The sequence below is a fragment of the Callospermophilus lateralis genome, chromosome 8 (assembly GCF_048772815.1).
Source record: "Callospermophilus lateralis isolate mCalLat2 chromosome 8, mCalLat2.hap1, whole genome shotgun sequence".
Lineage (NCBI taxonomy): Eukaryota > Metazoa > Chordata > Mammalia > Rodentia > Sciuridae > Callospermophilus > Callospermophilus lateralis.
Window position 1 is genome coordinate 51460786 of NC_135312.1, and position 21187 is coordinate 51481972.

General features: G+C 33.3%; 1 protein-coding gene across 1 annotated transcript in view; it reads right to left on the reverse strand.

The window, feature by feature from the left end:
• Window positions 1-14834, reverse strand: part of LOC143405652 (transmembrane protease serine 11F) — a 35599-nt gene extending 20765 nt beyond the window's left edge. The window contains exons 1-2 of the mRNA XM_076864027.2: window positions 14648-14834; window positions 7226-7344 (exon numbers count right to left, since the gene is read on the reverse strand). Coding sequence (XP_076720142.2) covers window positions 7226-7344; window positions 14648-14834 — 306 coding nt within the window. The remainder of the gene's footprint in view (window positions 1-7225; window positions 7345-14647) is intronic.
• Between the last annotated feature and the right edge of the window lie 6353 nt (window positions 14835-21187).

Below are 21187 nucleotides of genomic sequence, written 5' to 3' on the forward strand. Positions count from 1 at the left end.
ATATTGCTTAGTAAACAAATGAAAATCTTTTTTTATTTAGAAATTTTTTAAGAAGTTGGATTCACTTACATGTTGATGAATTGTGACGAAAACACAGTTGTAGCACGTATTTGCTTTCTACCCAACTGCAGTTAGTGGATGTGTGTACACATCCCCAGCTTCTGTAAGTATTGACTGATATCAACTCATACCTGCACTTCCCCAGAGGCTTGCCCTTGCCTGACCTGCACCACACCCAGTGATATCTGGGAGGTAATGCTCCACCTTCCCTGGGAAAACCTTTTCAGTGTAAAACAGAGAGCCCAGCCCTCATAGTTTTGCAAAGAACCACCTCTGTGATGTACTCTAAGCCCTACCCCTCCAAGAAAAATCAGCTGAGACAGCACTTTTGAAACCACATCTTTGTCTAGCTTCTTCCTTTGCTCTTTTCTGATGTCTCAACTTCCTTACAATGTTTTCTTGAAAGCTCTTAGTTAATGAACCACTTAACTAAGAACATTCAATCACAGATCCTGATTCTTGGGATCAAACCTGTACAAGAATTACTCAGTTGGAGCGAGAGAATGCTGTGCTAGCAATCTATTTCAGAGTCTCTATTTCTTTCTTTTCTTCTTTTTTTTTTTTTTTTGAAGATCTGAGATCTTACATTTCTGATTTTTAGATAAGATGTAGCTTATAACTAGGAAAATGATGAATAAACTTTAATATTAATTTTAATATTTGGTGTTTACAAGGGAGATTTTGTATTGCAAGTGCTATTTCCTTGAAATAAGAAAAAAAAGAAAAAGAAAGAATAAACTTAAAGATGGTCCCTTAAACTATGTTGTAATTTTTTAACATAATAACCCCACAAAAAAAGGTTTTATGGAAGCTGTTATTGAAAGATGAGGTTAGACAAGTATAAAGCCAGCATCTGTAGGCTCTAAATACTGTCTTTATTGACATTAAAAATGCAGCATAGCATTTTGATTTTCAATTCATTCATTTATAGTATTAAGTATTAAGTTCTGGGATTATTCTGAGAATGTATTTCTAAAGCAAAGCCAATATATTATAGAGATCTTGGAAAAATATCAGAACTGCTATTTATATTTATTTTTATCTAAACAAACAAGTTTTTACAGCTTTGAAATGTAGACTCCTGGCAGAAATTCACTAATTACCTGAGGCTCCCAAGAAGAAAATGGAAATGGGGCTTTTTAGAATGACATCTAGTACAGTGCTAGTTTTGGGATGAGCACTCAGTAAGTCCTTTGTGTATTGCATCAAATTAGAGTCATACTATAGTCCTTAAACTTAATCTAATGAGCAATTCTTGGCATGTAAACAATTACTATCTTTAATTACTATATTTGTCACATTTAAGTCTGCCAAAAACAATGAAGTATTGTTGAAATATACATTCAGTTTTTAAGCAAAACAGTCTCATGATAAACCCTAGCACACATCTAGCTCTGGGATTTCAGGTGGGCTCTAGAGAACAGAAAGATGTTAAAGACAATGACTATCTTTAACATTTTTTTTTTCCTGAAGAAATGTGATTTAAACTAACAATAATTTAAAATGTTAAGAAATTGTTAGAGATGGATATATTTTATTTACTGCCTCCTTTCTTGGCCACTAATAAAACATAGCATGGTTTTTATAATACCCTTCATTTGAAAGAACTCTAGAGTTTAGCATCTGCTAAATATTCATTAAACAAATACTTTGGCAAATTAATTGATGGATTGATGGCTTAATAGGTAAATGGATAGATGGGTGAATGACTTATAGGCTATGCTTTTATATCATTATCTTTAATAATCATGAAAGTCAAATCTATATTTGTTTGGAATGGAAAGGATCTGTTAAAAAGCAGGAAAAGTATCTGCCAAAAGGAATAGTAATTAAGACTGGAACAACATGTAATAATTTTTACATTTTGAGAAGCTATTAGTCTAGGAGTTTCTGGTGACAAAAGATGAAAGACCAACATATTACTGTCATCACAAAAAATATTGGAGTCAGCTAGAAAACTCATGCTTACTTGCTATGCACAAGCCCTTACTTCATAAAACACCTTATTTTATTTACTGTCCTTGAAGAAGAGCATTGACATAGCAAGAGAAATGACAAAGAAAAGGGGAAATAAAACATTCTGGAGTATGAAGGTATTATTATAAAAGAAATAATTCTAAGGACTAGGAAATTTTAAAATGATAATTTTTGATACATGTAAATGAAGAGATTTTGGTTCAAAATGACAGAATGACCATGTAATTTCTCTTTTTTGAAGACCCCATTAAATTATGTCATATATCAAAATAGGGCTAAACCCATGATGCTGACAAAAATAAGAGAGATTTCTTTAGTATACTGAGATTCAACTCATGCCAATTGGGGGGAAAGGGTCTGATAAAGTGGGAGAAGACACAGACTAGACCAGTGTTTCTTACCCTTGGCCATTAACATTGGGGACAAGATAATTCTTTATTGTGGGGAGGGAACCTGTCCTGTTGAATTGTAGGGTCTTTAGAAGCTCCCTGGCCTCTACTTACTACATGCCCTTAACAATCCCTCCCCACAGTGTGACAACAAAAAGTGTCTCCGGACCTTGCCAAGTCTTCTTGGGGACAAAATTACTCCTTATTGAGAACTACTACACAGCACTATGAGTCAAGAGAACTCAGCCAAGGGAAGAATTCATCTGCTGTAAAAAAAAAAAAAAAAAAGAAAATCTAAAAGAGGCCAGGCACAGTGGCACACACCTATAATTTCTGTGGTTTGGGAGACTGAGGCAGGAGGATTGCAAGTTCAAAGCCAGCTTCAACAAAAGTGAGGTGCTAAGCAACTCAGTGAGACCCTGTCTCTAAATAAAATTTAAAATAGAGCTGGGGATGAGGCTCAGCGGCCAAGTGCCCTGAGTTCAATCCCTAGTACCTCCCAAAATAGAAAAAAATCCAAGAGGCTCAGTCAATAAAACTAGTAAATACAAAAAAATAAGTACCTAGGATTAAATCTAACTAAGAATGACTAAGACTTTTAAAAGGAAGCAAACATTTTGTTGAAAACATCAAATAAATGAAGATATCATTATCTTTACATTGAAGCAAGTTAAATCAAAATTCCAATATGAAGAATTGTATGTGTGTGTATGTTACTTGATATAGAAAAACAAAGAACCCAAAATACCTAATGTTGGATATAGAAAAAGACAAACCCCCAAATAATGTGGCCCAGGGAGAACGAATGAGAGAGTCACTATCTTTCCCCGTGATAAGACAGACCCTGGGGAGAAGATATCCATTTAGTCTGTATGACAATTTGGGGGAAGAGGCCAAAGCATTGATCTCACCCTAAAACTGACCCCACACCCTCCATCTGGCCCAATAAAGATAAATCCGATACTGACCACTGACTCCACACCCACAGACTCCACACCCTCCATCTGGCCCAGTAAAGACAGCCCAAACAGATATGCTCATTAATTGAATCACCTCCAAGTGTAATCAATATAAGCCTAACCCTCACCCCCTTTGGCTGGTGGCTCATTTTCCACCAGAAAAAATGGGTCCATCAGAAGTGTTACTCCATTCCTGAATAAAAGCTGGGCTGAGCTGATCTGTTTGCATTAACACTTAAGATACACCTGAAGAAGAATATGATGTTCCCAGGTTTACTGGGTTGAATGGTGGGTCCCTGAAGATTAAATCTAAATCCAGGAATCTGTGAATGTGACCATATTTTTAAAAGAATCTTTGTAAATATAATTAAGTTAAGGATCTTCAGGTGAAAACATCATGGATTATCCAAGGAAGCATTGAATCCAAGGACAAGGGCCCTTATCAGCATGGAAACACACTGAGACAGAGAAGAAGGTCATGTGAAGATTGAGACATAAATTAGAGGTTCCATTTTATGTAGCAACAAGTCAAGAGGTGCCCAGAGTTATCAGGAATTTGAGTAGGCCAGGAAGGATCCTCCCTAGAGTCTCCCTAGGGATTGCTGACATTCTAATTTCAAATTTCTGGCCTCTAGAACTGTTAGAGAATAAATTTCTGTTGTTTTCACCACCTAGCTTTGTTATAATTTGCTATAGCAGCCCCCAAAACCAATAAAACAGGGACCAATGCTTGTTGTCAGACAATAGAGGTCAAAGTATTGTGGGTGGTAATGACACAGTGAGAAACAAGGCAGCCAATGGAACAGGTTGGAGAACCCAGTAACACTCAATTCACTTAGGGAAACTTGTTTTGTGGGAGAGATGGCTTGGCAAGTCAGATAGAGAAGGATTGGCTATTCAATCAGTAGTGTTAAGAGAACTGCTTAATATGTATAAAGGAAAATGAAGTCAATCCCTAAATTAAACTGACATGCAAATATCAATTTCATACTAAGTCTTAAATGCAAAATGCAAAACCAAGATTTTTTTGAGGATAGAAAACGTCAGAATCAGGAACGATTTCTTACACAATCACAGAACATATTGATAAGAAAAGAACGATACCTTTCAATATTTCAAAATTCAGAACCTCTATTCATCTATTTCTAAATATAATAGATAAGTCACAAATGAAAAGATATGCATTTAATACATGTATTGGACAGATGATTCATTTTCAGGAAAATGTGTTTCTAATAAATTTTTTTTTCTAAAGAGAGAGTGAGAGAGAGAGAGAGAGAGAGAGAGAGAGAGAGAATTTTTTGATATTTATTTTTCAGTTATCGGCGGACACAACATCTTTGTTTGTACGTGGTGCTGAGAATCGAACCTGGGCCGCACGCATGCCAGGCGAGCGCGCTACCACTTGAGCCACATTCCCAGCCCTCTAATAAATTTTAAAAAGTCAGATGCAATAATAAATTACAAAAAAATCACAAGTAAGCATTTATAGAAGAAGATGAATTACAAATAGTTGATGATCATTGATGAATCTCATTAATAATCAGAAAATGCAACTGAAATCCATAATGAGATATTATTACACGTTATCAGCATGGCAAACTGGAAAATCAAATTGATAAGTTTTGAGGAGGATGTAGAACAACATGAACTCTCATGCTTTGCCAGTAGCAGTGCAAATGCTTACAAATACTTTGGAGAATGGTCAAAATCCACTAGAGTCTGACTGAGCATAATCTATGACACAATAAGCCCCTACTGGGCTTATTCCCTGGAAAGACTCTAGCACACATGCTAGTGCTAGGAGGCATGTAAGGATGTTTGTTAGTCATAAAGAGTGGAAAGAAATGTTTGTTAACCATGAAAAGTATTAGCAAATATTATATTCCTATTAGGGCGTTCTACGGAGAAGTAACATAAGCAAGCTCTGGTTTTATGTATCAAAATAGAAAAATCTTGAAAATATAATGTGAGTGAAGTTACAGATGAATATGATTCCATTTACATAAAATTCAAAAGAAGCAATATTGAGTAGTACACTGTTTAGAGAAATATACATAAGTAATAAAACTGCAAAGAGTAATTCCAAACAAGAGTTTTTACCTCTGAGGAAAAGAAAAGAAAGAACATACAGAGAGTTTTCTGCAGTATAGACAAAGTTCTACTTCTTAATTGGGTATTCAATTTATAGTTCTTTAAAATGTTTTACATAGTTTTTAAAGCATGATTACATCCAAACAAAAGTGATGACAGAAAACAAAAGCAAACATTAAGAAATATTATTGCTAAATTTCAGAAAACTGAAAAAAAAAGTATAAAAGCTTCTAGAGAAAAACAGGTCATCTAAAAAGCAACACAATTCCTCATTTGTCACATTTGATAAAGTAGTAAAAACTGAAGTCCTTAAATGGTCTGAGGAAAAATAAGTTTCAATTTAAAATTGTACATTCAAACTATCAATTCATTCTAACATAGAATAAAAGATTTTCCCAACAAGAGATAATTCATACATTTTACCCCCCATGATTTTTCCCCCATAGGCAAAAAGCTTAAGGACACAACACAACACAAGAAGTAAAACATGGTATTCAAGAAGCAATGGTTCCCACACTCAAGGGCAGGACTGTGTTAGCCCAGATTTACCTGTATGAAGTAGCCCTGAGAAGCAACTAGTTGAAGTTGAGCAGGAAACATGGGTTTTGAGAAAATATATTTAAAGAAATAAAGAATTATCAAGACCTTGAAAACATCTGAAAGTATAGTTAAGAGAAGGAAAAAAAAAAAGATGGTGGGGGGGGTGTTGAGGGAGGCAGATGGAGAAGAGAAATATTCAAATTTAACTCTGGGGATATTCTTTGAATGGCAAAGAATTGTGGCATAATTGTAAAAAATAAAAGCACTGTCGTACTAAACATGTCAAATATTATTTAAATTAACTATGGAAAGGAAAATGCTGTTTTGAAATTTAGAATTGGCCTGTATAAAGGTAAATAATGCAAATATTCCCCCTAAACTGTTCATACTGAGAAGAGTATAATCAGAGAACGGTAGGAGAGCTAAAGTCCTCAACTTTTAATTTAAAAAGAGATTGTCTATAGCTAATCATAAAGAATCATACTAATACAGAGTCTTTTATATTCAGCCATTGCTTCTTTTTTCCAGAATAACTGTAAACTTAAAGGAGTACACTCTAAGCTAATATGCTGGGTTTTACTAACAATGTTCTCCATAATCATTCTTTTCATGGGTAAAATGGAAGACTATTCTATTTGACATTTGGTCATGATGGGTGGGGGTTAGCTCACCAAATATAGTTTAAAAATTAGAAATGCCTCAGTAAATGTAGAAACTATCAAGAAAAAAGTATTTAGGTACATAACTAAATTTGAGATTGATACCAAGAATTGTAGACACCTCACATCCTTTTATATGATCCTATTCGTACTTTCAAAGACAAAAGTAAGCAAAATGATAAGGTGAGTATGCCAATTCTATATTGTTAAAGAAGGCTAAAGAAAATGAACGAAGAAGATCAAATCAAAGAGTTAAAAACAGGGAAAATCTGTTTGAACCAACACTTTCCTAAACTAATTAATTGTCTACTCTATATTTCCAGAAGATAATTAGTTGTCCACTCTATAATCTGCGACATACATTTGCTGGTACAGAGCACTATTCTAAATTTTATATAATATTTTATATTTGTATAATTCTTATAGCTGTCTGACCTAAATTTTCCATTTTACAGTCAAAGAAAATTGACACAGAGAGACCAAGTTCCTACACTCAAAGTGACAGAAAAATTAATACACAAACATTTAAATTTTCTGTTGAGCTCACCATTCTCTCAATCTGATGACTCCTTTCTGTAAATTCTCGTGAGGATCTCATTGCATAATTTTCTTTATATTTGATATTTGTGACTTTAAAAGAGGCAAGGTAATAGAATGACTTATCATCTGAAAGATAAAACAAAGATCTACGGTTAAAAGTAACCAGCCCATTGTTCCCACCCTGCTAAAAAGACTACTGTGATGCAATCTGTTTCCCCTTAGGACAAAAATCAGTGTAGATACATTTCAAATATTTTCTAATTTCATCATTGCTGTCAGCAAAAATAGAAAATTCAGGTCCCCAAATCACTTACCAAATATTCCATTTATAGATGTTTATGTATATCACAATTTTCATACAATTGGGCATGCAGCATACAATGGAAAGTGAATATTGAACACAATGGCTGAAAAGTCATGTAAAAATAATTTATTTCCTCAAAGAATTGCTAATGTACATATATCACACATAAACTGTAATATGAAGATATATTAAATAAAGTATAATTTTTTTCTCTACCACTGCTAAGCTTACTTATAAAATATAACTCTATATTTATTGTTTTCATGTTCTTGTTTCCCATTCACTGTTAATACTCTGCAGTCTACTCCCAATATACTACTCAAATAGCCATTGTCAAGGACAGAAGTTATAATATTTACTGTTTACTGTTTTGGGTTTTTTCTTTGTTTTACTCCTTGATTTTTTGGCAACCTCAATTGTGTTCTTTAAAACCTCATCTTTGGCTCTACAAAGCCATGTAGTTTTCTTTCTTCCTTCTTGGCCACTTCTCATTTACAATAGAAAGCTCTTTATTTCTGTCCTCATTCTTACCTTCCTAAGGTCCCATCCTTGGTACAGGTATTCATACTAATCACTTCTCAGTGATCTTAACTAGGATGGCTTTAACCACTATTTGTTGGTGTCCCCTAAATTTTAATTTCCAGACCAAATTTTTGTCATGAGTTTCAATTCCATATCAATTCACTTCAGAATATTCACTGTGCATTCAATAGGTACCTCAAATACTATAATATTCCTAGAGTGAAATAATCATTTACTGCTTCCTTTACTCAAACTGCTCAGCTCCTGCATTTCTCTTTGTGAACAGTACACATGGTCATTCATGGCATGTCTTTATCCTTATTCCAATATCAAACTAATCTTTCAGTCTTTAAATCCAATGGGTGCAGCCCATTTAATCATTCCAATCTCTTATTCAGGTTCTCATTAACCACCCAAAATGCTTATTCAAAACAAAATAACATTTCTATTAAAAAGAAATCTCTCATTTATGTTCTCTATCTTAAATTATAATCTACTTCATAACAATCTACTTCATTGCTCAGACTAGATATCTTAATCTTTGATTCTTTCCTAGTTAATCATCAGGTTCTGACAATATTGCCAACTAAGGCGTTTTTTTTTTTTTTTTTTTAAATCCATCCTCCTCACACATTCTGCTACCACCACTGCATGATCCAGTTCATACCCTCATCATTCTTTGCAAAATATAATAGCTTTTTGATTAGTGGCCTGCATCTAGTCTTGCTTTCCTCAAATCTGTTTTCCAGAGTGATCTGCTAGGCTGCAATTTTGACACTATCACTTTTCCAATGAAATCATTACCCATTGTCAATGGAAATGACTCATGGAGTTTTTCTAGGCCTGGAGCCTGCCTACCACTTGAGTATAAACTGTCATGTTCTCCCTAGAATTTTATGTTGAAACCTCAGCAAACTGTATTTGTCTGCATTTACACTGCTGTTTTCTTTCCTTAGGCTTTTGCTTTTGTTTTCACTTTGACCTGAAATGTCCTTTCTCTGGACTTCTCTAATCCTATTGCTGATGTCAACACCTACCAAGAAAGTTCCTGGAACATCCAGACTGAAATGGGGACTTCACCTATGTGGCTAAGTATAGCTTTTGGAGCTCTCTTTTGAAGATCTTTGCCTTGCACTTGGCACAGCATCATAAAGATCTATAGATTGTAGTATAATAGAACATCAGTCTCTGGTAGGAGATATTGTGCAATTTTTCATTCAAAAGGGAGGCAACACTTCAAGTAATGTTAACAAAAAGAATAGTATCTTAAACTTTTTAAAGTAATGAAATAATAAATAATTAAGTATTTCAATATCAAACATTTATTAAGTGTGTAATGTATCAGACTCTGCACTGAATATTCTAATTTAGTTAGACTTTCATTTTTAATTTTTAAAATTATAAATGCTACATTGTAATCATGAGAAGAATTTATAAGAGAATAAACATAATATATAATCCTAATACCTAGAAGTAATTGATATTATTATTTTGATTTATTTTTCTCTTATTAAAAATATTGTTTAGTTGGCTGAGATGGATTTTCACCACAGTTTTGAATCTTTCTTCTACGTAAGCATTTTCTTACTTCTTAAAAAAGTGTATTTTGTTCATTCAAAATTAGTTGAGAAAAATGCACCAAGGATGATATGTTTATATATATATGTATATATATTTTAAACAAATATATACTTATGTGACAATTTGTTGTTTTTCTGCTTCTTTTTATTTTTAAGATTATGGCTTAATTCTTATTGATGGATGAATGAATAAATAATATTTACCAGGGCCTAACAGACACTAAGCTCTCCATTGTATTGCCTTATTAAATTTAATGGATCTAGGCTACTTATCTATGCATATCTTGATAAAATTTCATAGCTGAGGTTCTATTACAAAAAGATTAAAATTGATGTGAAAGTCCAATTCTAACTACTATATTCTTAGAAATTTCATGAAACTCTATAAAGTAGGTTTACTTTTTCTCCATAACAAGAAATATAATAATCCCAATTAATCCTAAAAAGTAATCCAAATTATAAAAATGTTTGTTGAAAAATATAGTTTATTACATAATTCCAATAACTAACAAATAAAACAACAGCAACAAAAATAAAACAACCAAAATAAACCCCAAAAGCAGACAACTTGCAAATTCAAAGTTTGCACTTCCCTAGTTAATTGTGGTAGTAGTGACTGGCTTTTTCATTAATCTTAAAACGACCCTAAAATAGTTATACAGTATGAAGCTATCACAATCATACATGCACATATATGCCATAAACTTTTCCACTGGCAGAAGATATTTGTAACAAGCCATGAATAAATCTATCTATCTATCTATCTATCTATCTATCTATCTATCTATATGGAACTACTCAAAATCAATAAGAAATGACAGATGATTCAATAAAAAATGAGAGAAAAACTTAAGCCCTTAACAATAATAGTAAACGCAAATGAACAACTGATAGATAACATTGTTCTTGATCAGGCAAATAAATATAAATTGAAGTTACAATGATAACACTACAACCTACACCAAATTAGAAAGTATAAAAAGATATGCAGTAGTAAGTGTGGGTGATGAAATATAGAGCTATAGAAATTGCCATAGGTGCTGGAAGAAAGTTTGGTATTAACCATAAAGATAAAAATGACCCAGCAATTAATTCTATATCTACATAGGAAAACCCTTGCATGTGTGTACCAAAATATATGCAGAAGAAGGATCATAGTGATGTTTTTCTAATACCTAAAATCTGAAACAATTCAAATGTCTACAAACATTGAATACATAAATTAATTATGAAATGTTTAAGACAATTATGGAATATTTAAGACAATGTACTAGCAAAAAATAATGAAAATAAATGCACCAAAGCTGCCTACACCAAGGTGTATGACTTCTGCAACAGCTTTCAGTATAAGCCAGCCTCACATAATATGTTAAATGCTGTTATAGTTAATGGTCAAATGGGATTTCACTTTTTTTTTTTTGCCAAAATAAAATAAGGATCCAGTTGAAAATCCTGAGGATAAAATACCCAAAAAGTTTATCAGTCTTTTCATAATGATGTGTAGTAAAATTTAGAGATGTGAATTCCACCAAGCACTGCTATGATTTGGGTATAGTTTGTCCCAAAAAATGTATTAATGTGTTAGAATCTTAGTCTCCACTGTGGTGAGATGAGAGGTGGTAGAACTTTAAGAGCTGGAGCCTGGGCCTGGTGTGCATGGAGCCTGTGATCCCTAGCACTGAAAAAAAAAAAAGAGGGAGGGAGAGAGAGAGAGAGAGAGAGAGAGAGAGAGAGAGAGAGAGAGAGAAGAAGAAGAAGAAGAGGAGGAGGAGGAGGAGGAGGAGGAGGAGGAGGAGGAGGAGGAGGGGGAGGAGGAAGAAGAAGAAGAAGAAGAAGAAGAAGAAGAAGAAGAAGAAGAAGAAGAAGAAGAAGAAGAAGAAGAAGAAGAAGAAGGGGTTTTGTGAAAGGTGCTTAACTATGGGGGAACTACACTAGAAAGAAATTAACACTCTAATAATTTTTTAAGGAACTAGCTCACTCTAAATATTAATTTAAAAATTAATTTAAAAATGTGTTGTTTTAAAGAGTAAGCCTGTTTTTTCTTAATTTTAGCTTCTTTTCTCCTCATGTGATCTCTTCCTCATGGGCTCCTGCAATGACATCATTACTCATGTTGTGACCCAGTGAAGAGGTTCTTCACCAAGTGCCAAACCAAGAGGGCTTCCCCACCTTGGAATTTTTTCTCTTAAACTGCAAGATAAATATCCAATAAGTATCCAATTTCAGGTATTTTGCTATAGCAGCATAACAGGGACTAAGACAAGTACTTAAGAGTCAACAACAAGATAAATTAATTTTTAAAGTAATACCCAGTTGGCATAAAAATTATAAAGTCATGAATATAGGAGAGAAAAAAAGTATCCCCTAACATTCAAAAACTGATCTGGTGCTACCAGTTGGGTCTTGAAATTCTGTTGAACATCAGTATCAGACAAAGCCCTTCTTTGGTCATATTAGATCGAAACAAAAATAAGACCATTCTGAAGTATGTCCGAACTCAAAGACAAGAACGTTATTCAAAGCCACAAAGTAAAGGAAAAGAAAGAAAGAAAGAAAGACCGCCTATGCTGGATAATAATGGGTGTCTGCTGCTTCTTTAATCCTTAATTGCAGCTTTTGCTTCATTTCATTGTTCTTTGCCTCATAGATGAGATTTATTATAATACCCAATAATAGCACTGTTCTAGCTTCCTGAGAGCATTCAATCCAGAGGAAAAACATAGTTCCTTCAACTTTCTCCCAAATCACCCAACACAAAGCAAAATTTTATAGTGCATCATTGTAAATAATCTCTTACATAGTAGCCCTGTGGTTTCCTATAGGATATGCTCTTCCCTGCAACTACTAATAAACCCAATCATAGATATGTTCCTCATGATCCACAGCTAGAATGCACTAATAAACTAAATGTATTCTAAAAGTTACTGGATTATTATTGTTTATTTTGAAATGGCCCATTTTTAATGGGTAGTGAATAATTGGTCAAAATTTTAATACAGTAAAAGCCAATTTCATAACTGTTCAGCTCTTTAGGATCAAAATATCTCCAACAGATATACTTCAACCCTGGTGATACAACTTTTATCAATAATTCCTCTAAAATTCTTATTTCCATTGCAATTATTACATACATGTATTTTTATTCTTCTATCTTCAGATCTATTCATTTACAACCTTTAAAACCAATATTTAAAAACATAATTTTTCCTTTTATTATTGTCCTAGTTACTGAAATGTGATTCCTTTATTGGCTCCTTTGTGCTATGAAAATGTGTATTTCCTTTATACAATTGTGTACATCATCTTAGATGACCCTGACTTATCTCAATTTGCTTATCCTCTGTTATAGTTCACCTTCTTCCTTTACTAAATGTCCATCTCAGAAAACTGTTCACTTACCCTCATGTAACGTCCTAGTATTGAATCTCTCAAATCCTTGAGTGTTAATCTCTGTATTATTTTCTTACTGCTCCTGTTTAATGACTTGAGCTAATACACACTTACCTTGTACATTTCTGGAGGTCAGGAGTCTGAGAGCAGTTTTATAGCCTAAAATGAGTATGTTGGTGCAGTTGGTTCTTTCTGAGGCTGTAAGGGGTAAACCAGTGTCTTGCTTTTTTCTAGAGACAATCCTCATTCCTGGCTCATTCCCTGCATCACATTGTCCCATTCTCCCCTTCTGATATATCACTGTTTTTCTCCTCCTTTCATCTTTTTTCCTTTCTCTTATAAAGACCCTTGTATTTATGTGTAGGGCCCTTCTAGAAAATCCAGAATAATCTCCCCATCTCAAAATGTTTGGTGATATTTGGAATGTTTCTTTTGCTGTATAGGTAATAGGATATGGAAAACTTGGGATGAGAATGAAGCATTTATTCAGTCTATTACAGCTTCTATGGGAAGTTCTTCTTAGCACTTTTTTCTATTATTATTATTATCATTATTGTTATTATATTATTTCTTCACTTTTTCTCTTTCAAACACCTATAGAATTGGGTCTGGGGGTATGTTAAATACAAAACTACTTGGCTACTTTCTAACCCAAAGGAAATATTAACAAAAAAATAAAGTTATAGGGTGTAACTCCATTCATGTTTTTATTTTATTACAGTTTAGGAAGTGGATATTATCAATGCCCCAAGAAAAGTGGGTAGCAGGTAAGCTGAAAATGTTGGACAATATTTTTTTCTGGAGGACTTTCAAATGTGGTTTTATTATTATGACTGGCATGGGTGCCTAAAAATTTAAGCAAAGCTTTGATCTTCTGTAATTAAAAACACAAATCAAAAGCCAAGGTAAATGAATCTTAGTCCTATTGGCTATCCATTTCTCCATTAACTAGAAATTAATTCTGAACTTCCTCCATCATGAAACAAATCTAGTTTTCCTTCAAAAGTAATGCTTGATTTTTTTTTAAAGAGAGAGGGGGGGGGGAGAGAGAGAGAGAGAGAGAGAGAGAGAGAGAGAGAGAGAGAATTTTTTTAATATTTATTTTTTAGTTTTTGGCGGACACATCTTTGTTTGTATGTGGTGCTGAGGATCGAACCCGGGCCACACTCATGACAGGTGAGCGCGCTACCTCTTGAGCCACATCCCCAGCCCCACTAAAGGCTTTTTTTAAGGTAAGTTTTTATATATTACTTAAGCTTTTCTTGAGGCAACTCAATAATATAGTGATTCTGATAACAGTATATTAAACTCATCATAGGATGAGTTTAAGGATTGTTTTTACTATTCTTTTTTTATATATGTTTATATATGTTTCTTACCATAGGATGAGTTTACGGATTGTTTTTACTATTCTTTTTTTATGTATGTTTCTTATGGAGCCATTTATCAATGTACTATATATTTAAACCTCAACTGGGTAGAAATACATAACATAGAGTTAATTGTGGGAACAAAATACAATTAAACAACAAAATGTTAATGTCATGCAGATGTCATGTTTTATACACGAAAGAATTTCAAGACTCTAAGTCATAGAGTACTTAGGAAATGGAAATATGACCTGGATACTTACCCTCAACAACAAAATGAGTAACAATACCAATTGAAATTCCTATGATTGCTACAATCGCCAACGTGAAAAGAGCTAGCCTTATTGGGTCCCAAAACTGTTGTCTTCTTTGATATTCAACTCGTGGATATTCAGCTTCTGAAATTTCAACTGGTCTGTGAGAAAACAGTATCACAATTACAAAATGCATTGCATTTTTGCTTTATGTCCACTTGCTGTGATCCTCTGAAAATACCTTACTTTGCAAAATAACAATAGGATACTTAAATCTGGATAAGAACAGTAGGTTTTAATTTGCATATACTCCCTCAACACCACAATACAGTACAAATTTTAAAGTTCTACTGATGTTGACATTCAAGTGACAGTGTTGCCCCACCACATTGTGTCTGGCATACTGGCAATTTGAAATTTTGGTAGTGAAACGCAAAGGCTCAACTTTTTAAAATTGTAATTTAGAAATAATATTTTGATGTTATTTAAATAAGGGAACTTCAAGCAACAAAGTTATATAATACTCCCACCAGTTTTACTAGGTTAAAAAATAAGAGATTTTAATATGACTATTGTGTAAATGACCTTGAAAAATTCTTAGTGGTGAAATTTCATCTTATTCCAGTCAGGATGGTAATCATTAAGAATATGAACAATAATTAATACTGGAAAGAATGTGGAGAAAAGGAACACTTTTATACTAATGATGGGAATATAAGTTAGTACAACCACTATGGAAATCAGTATGGAGATTCCTTAAAAAACTAGGCATGGAACCACCATATGACCCAGTGTCACTGATCCTCCATATTTATCCTGAAGCATTAAAGTCATCATACTATAGCAATACATGAATATCCATGTTTATAGCAGCACAATTCACAATAGCAAAATTATGGAAACAGGCTAGGGTCCATCAATGGATGAATAGATACAGAAAATGTGGCATATATACACAATGGAGTTTTATTCATTCATGAATAAAAATGAAATTATGCCATTTTTCAGGAAAATATATGGAACTTGAGATTATTATGTTAAGTAAAATAAGCCAAACTCAGAAAGTCAAGGGTCATACATTTCCTCTCATGTAGAAGCTAGAGAGGAAAAAGGAAAAGACACATGGTGGGGTGGGGGAATCACATGAAAATCAAAGGGAGGTTAGTAGAGTAGAGAGAAAGGACCAGGAGGAGGGAGGAGGGAAAGAAAACTCAAGATACTGAAAATAATGTTGGCCAAATTATATTATATTTTGTTCATGTACAAATATGTAACAATGAATCTCAATATTATGTATAACTAAAATGCACCAATAAAAAGGAAAAAAAATCTTAATGTCTTGTTAAGTAAGCTATTGTTAAGTTGTTACTTATTGCAATGGTGGTGGTTATAGTGTTACTTAGATAAGTAACAATACTACTTTTGAAGATCATGGTTCTTTGCATTCCATTAGCATCTGCCAGAGAAATCACAACTTGTGAATTATACTTGATAAAACTCTATTATTCAAAAACACCTATTATCTTCACTTAACTCTTACCTATGCCCACTTGTGCACTACCTTCTCTTCCCACATCTTATATCATTTATATTATCTTTTCCCAACTTGAAAGTTGTCATTTATTTACTTTATTTTCTGAATCCCCAAAACAGTATTCAATATTATGATATTTTGCAAGTGAGTTTCTTAAAAAGTTTTGTACTTTTAATTTTTATTTAGTAAATACATATTATAAATTTTCACTAAATTATATAATGGAAAATCCTTAGAATAGAATCTATCACATCAGGATAATGTTTCAGAAACAGTTCTAGATCTCTAGAAGTGTGAAGATTTCAAAATATTCTCTTTGCTGTTAAGACATTTACATTTGGAAAGGGGAGAAAGATATGGAAACAAGGATTTACAGTGTGAACTGTAAGATGACACTACTAAACATAGAGGAATAAAAGAAGACCAGATGGGGGAAAAAAGAAACAAGAACAGAGAAAATAGCATGTAGAACAACAGAAATAAACAAAAAGGATAGGGTATGAAAACCATTCATTACTAATAATGAATACTGGAAATAAAAATAAAACATGGGTTTGCAAAGTATGTCCAGACTATAAGTCTTTCCCAGCACACTGCTAGAGGACATGGCAGAGCAAGTGGCTGTAGAGTTTATGAGGACATTCGTAACCCAAAGGAAAGGGTTAGAAATTTACCCTGCAGGAGCTGCAGAGCTAATAAAAATTTAATCAGACAGTGAATTTAGAATAATCACAGGTGAATGAGGACAGGGATGAGCTAAGAGGACAGGCCTGGTTAGAGGTCTTATTGAAGGTCTAGAGAGGGTGGAGGCTTGAACTAAGGCCATGGTGAGAGATGGAGGGGAGAAGATCAGTTTAGTTCTAGTCCTTGTTGAGTGATTTATGTGGGACATGGAAAGGATTAATGAACCACTTATTTGGATGTTGTGCCTCCAGGCAAGATGAGGAAGATTAAAGAGTTTCCAATATAGACATCAATACTGTTAACAAAGAAAAATTTGTTGTCTTTATATCTGAGCCTGAGCCAAATGGAAAGAATCTGCTTTATGTCCTTTCTCTGTGACTCTTTTTTATTTTAGTTGTGTCACAAATGCTGTTTACATGATTCTAATCAAAGCAAGTATTAATGTAGAAAGTATACCCCCGTCCCAAAACAGGTTACTAGAAATTGCAAAAGAATGCATTGCCTTCTTTCTCACCCATGATTGAAATCTCTATTTCCAAAATCTATGGCAATGCATTTCTTCATTACTTATTTTATAGATGTTTTGACTGCAGCAATTCATTTTTGTTCCCATTCCCTTTTCCCTTAAGCTTTGAAGATTTCATTGCTGTACCCTGAGCCCTTCAAAAAGTGAGAAATGATGAGAATCAAATTTTATCAAACTCATGGGGGTGATAACCAAGTTTCAAAACCTGTTAACAATGCATCATTATAAAGATGATTTTCTTTTTCTTTTCTCATGGTCACATTTAATTTTAAAATAAGTTTCTTCTATTGGTGATCAGCTATTTTCAGTGTGGTATAACTGGAATGCAAACTTTTGTCTGATGTAGAAGTTGAAGTATTACCAAATATTCATTTTTGTGTTTTGAACCAACAGAAGCAGTATGAAGATAATGGCAAAGGAAATGGTAATTACCATTTCCAAAAATTGCAAAAGAAATGGTGTATAATGTAAGGGGGAGGGTAAAAATCCAGCAAAGTATTCAAAAAATAATAAAGCAATTTGTTGGTTAGTCTGCTGTGAAATGTTTGCAGTGGGCATAACAACAAATCAAAATGCATTCAATGCAATTTTATCCAATGAAATAAATGTTATTTTAAAAAATTTTATTGTTGCATAAAATTTTCATAATAGTGGGATTGATTATAGCTATGAATACATGCATATCACTTTCTTTGATAAATTTCATTCACCAGAAATTCCTCTTGCCTTTCCCTTCTCCCTTGATCTCCTTTCTCTATCCTAGTTGTCCCTTCTGTTTTTGTTATTGTTTGTTGTTCCCCCAACTTCTTCCTCTCTAGCTTCCACAATGGAGGAAAAAAAAAAACATATGAATCTTGACTTTCTGGGTCTGATTTATTTTACTTAACATGATGCTCTCCCATTGCATCCATTTTCCTGCAAATGCCTTCATTTTGTTCTTTTTTATGGCTAAATAAAATTCCCTGGTGAATATATACCAGATATTTTATATGTTTATTTGTGGATGGGTACCAAGACTGGTTCAATAACCTGGCTATTTTGAGTTATGTGGCTATAAACATGGTTATACATGTATCATTACAGTATGCTGACTTTAATTCTTTTGATAAATACTGGGGAGTTTCATATCTGGATCAAACTGTGTTTCCATTCCTAGTCTTTTAGGAAACTCCATACTAGTTTCCATAAAGATTATACTAATTTACATTCCCACTAACAGTTCCCTTTCTTATGTATGTAGTGAACTTTGAGAATCTGGCTATGACATGTTAGATATGATTGTTAAATATGTAACTGGCTAAACCTTCAATAAAAAATGCTTTATTTGTAGGATATTTAGAATTCTTAATGCTTTTAAATATTCCTAAATGGTTCCATGATTTGTAAATGACAACTATTTGTTTATTTAAATCCAAATACGAATTGGATGCCGAGTGGAACTTTTTAACAGTCTTTTATGCTATTTCATATTACATCAGTTCTAATAAAGGAATTAAGCATGTTTGTTCTTAGTTCTTTAGGAGAGGGGATGTTGTTTATCTTGCTTTGCTTTATTTTCTTTCTTTATGTCAAAGTAAAATTATAATGAAAACTTGGAATTGTATAAATCAATGGAGAAGAAAAATACAACTCAAACATACTATTCTATTTAAGCAATCTTTACAGTTAAATGTAAAATGTGTATCTTCTAAATTGGCTATGGCTTTAATGATGGAAATAAAAACACAGGTCAACTGAGTTTAATTCTGACTTTGTTATTATCAACAAGGTGTTAAATCATGGACCTCAATCTTCTCATTTTAAAATGAAGAATTAAAGCCTTTAGGGCTTTATGAAGGTTCCAAATAGATAATGCAAGTAGACTCTGAGGACAGTCATGCTCATTCCTTCATTGAAGCAAGAGCTGTGTTTTGCAATGGTTTGTTCTGGTTTTGGTCTTGATTCTAAATATAACTCTTGAGATAACCTGACAGCTTATCATAAAGAATATTTTTATATTTTCTCTAGAATAATCTAAACTTAGTACAACTACTGTCAAATTACTCATGTATGTTAGTTTTCTTCATAATTTATATGAACCATTGTTTTTTGATTTGTTGCCAAATGAATAACAAACTGATCCCTAGAAGGATAAGCATCAAAGATATAAATCTGTTTGTTTTAATTGCCAAAATTCTCTGACTAGTTTAGCTGGTTCTATATATCAAATACTTGACAGAACTAAAAGACTTGAGCCTCAGGCTGAAGTAACAAACCCACGATATTTAAAAAAATACTCACATTTCTGCTTTAAAAACCTCCTGAGTATATAAGCCCAGAAGTGTTTATAGTTTGACTTTTTTCTTTAATACTTTAAAGTAAATACAAAGCAAAATGGCAGTGTTGTGAAATTATATTAGTGTTGAGATGAATATATAAAACAACTACCATCTTTAGAAGTCCCTGTCATTTAAAAATTTTGCTCAATAAATGAAATACAGGAACAAAATAAAACTTTTTGGTACTTTGCAGAGAAATAATCCTTTAAAGTTTGTAGTAATGTAATACATATTAAAACAGTTCAAAAGAGCAGTAAATTTAGCATCAGAAATTCTAGGTTCAAGTCTGTTCATGTATCAATTCTCTTTTCCCATGTATGGATTCTCTAAGAATCCCTCATCTATGAAATTAGGATTATGATATCCCCTCTTCACGGTTATTGTGAGGAATAAATTATCAAGGTACTTCACAAAACTTAAAGAACTATATGAACAGAATTAACAGAAATCATAGAAAAGAACAACGTGCTGCACTTTCTTGTATCATGGTATCTAGCATAATTCCTGACATAAACATTTCTGCTATTTTAATGAATGAATGAACAAATGTTGAATGAAAGAAATTAAGTCTAAATCCTAGCTTCAGAAAATTTGTTTATATCTATAGGCTAAGTAATGAAAGAGTTATTATTATTCAAAATTGAAAAATTATTTTAGAACCATCTACTATGTTTTAATCACTAAGGGAAAATATTAGAAATATAGTGAATAATATACAAATACTCCTGCTCAGATGTGACAGCTGAGCAGGCCTTTGAAGGACAAAGGAAGTTTTCTAGCCAAATGAAACTGGTTAAATAATATGACCACTGAGTTTATTTGGAGTTCAAATAAATTGCTTGCAGATCCCACAAATTAGAAGTATTTTTCAGTACCCTTCAAAAGGATTAGAGATGAAGTTGAACAAAAAAACAAAACCGCACAACAACAACAATAAACCAAAGCCATATGTACCAGATGGAGAATCAGAAATAAAAATTTAAGACAATTTGAGAAGCTATTTTGGTAGTTTAAATAGTCTTTAGCTCAGGTACAGGCTGTGAGCTTCCCTTTGGAAGCTCTTTTTGTGGTAAGGCTGTTGGGAGTGGTGGAAAGCAAGAGTTGGGAACCTCCACAACTGGGAATAATAAAGAGGAGAGCAGAGTGATTCATCAGAACAGCTGAAAAGATATGCTCCAGACTTAGTTACTTTCCATAGTATGAAAACAAACAAATGAATAAAGAAACAAACAAAAAAAATTATACTTCAAGGAAAGCTTCTGAAGTAGACCACCGCAACTGAGCAGGGGATTGATATGGACCCCCGTGTGGCATGGAAACTCAGGATGGCAGCAGAGAGAAGGGCAAGAGGCACTCTGCAGCTATGACCCTGGCTCCTAACTTGGATCATCTCACAGCCAGGGGAACTCCCCATTGCAGGGAAAAGGTAAGTACAAAATCCCCGCCAGCCTCCATCATAATGGCAGATACTTATAGTCCTAACTACA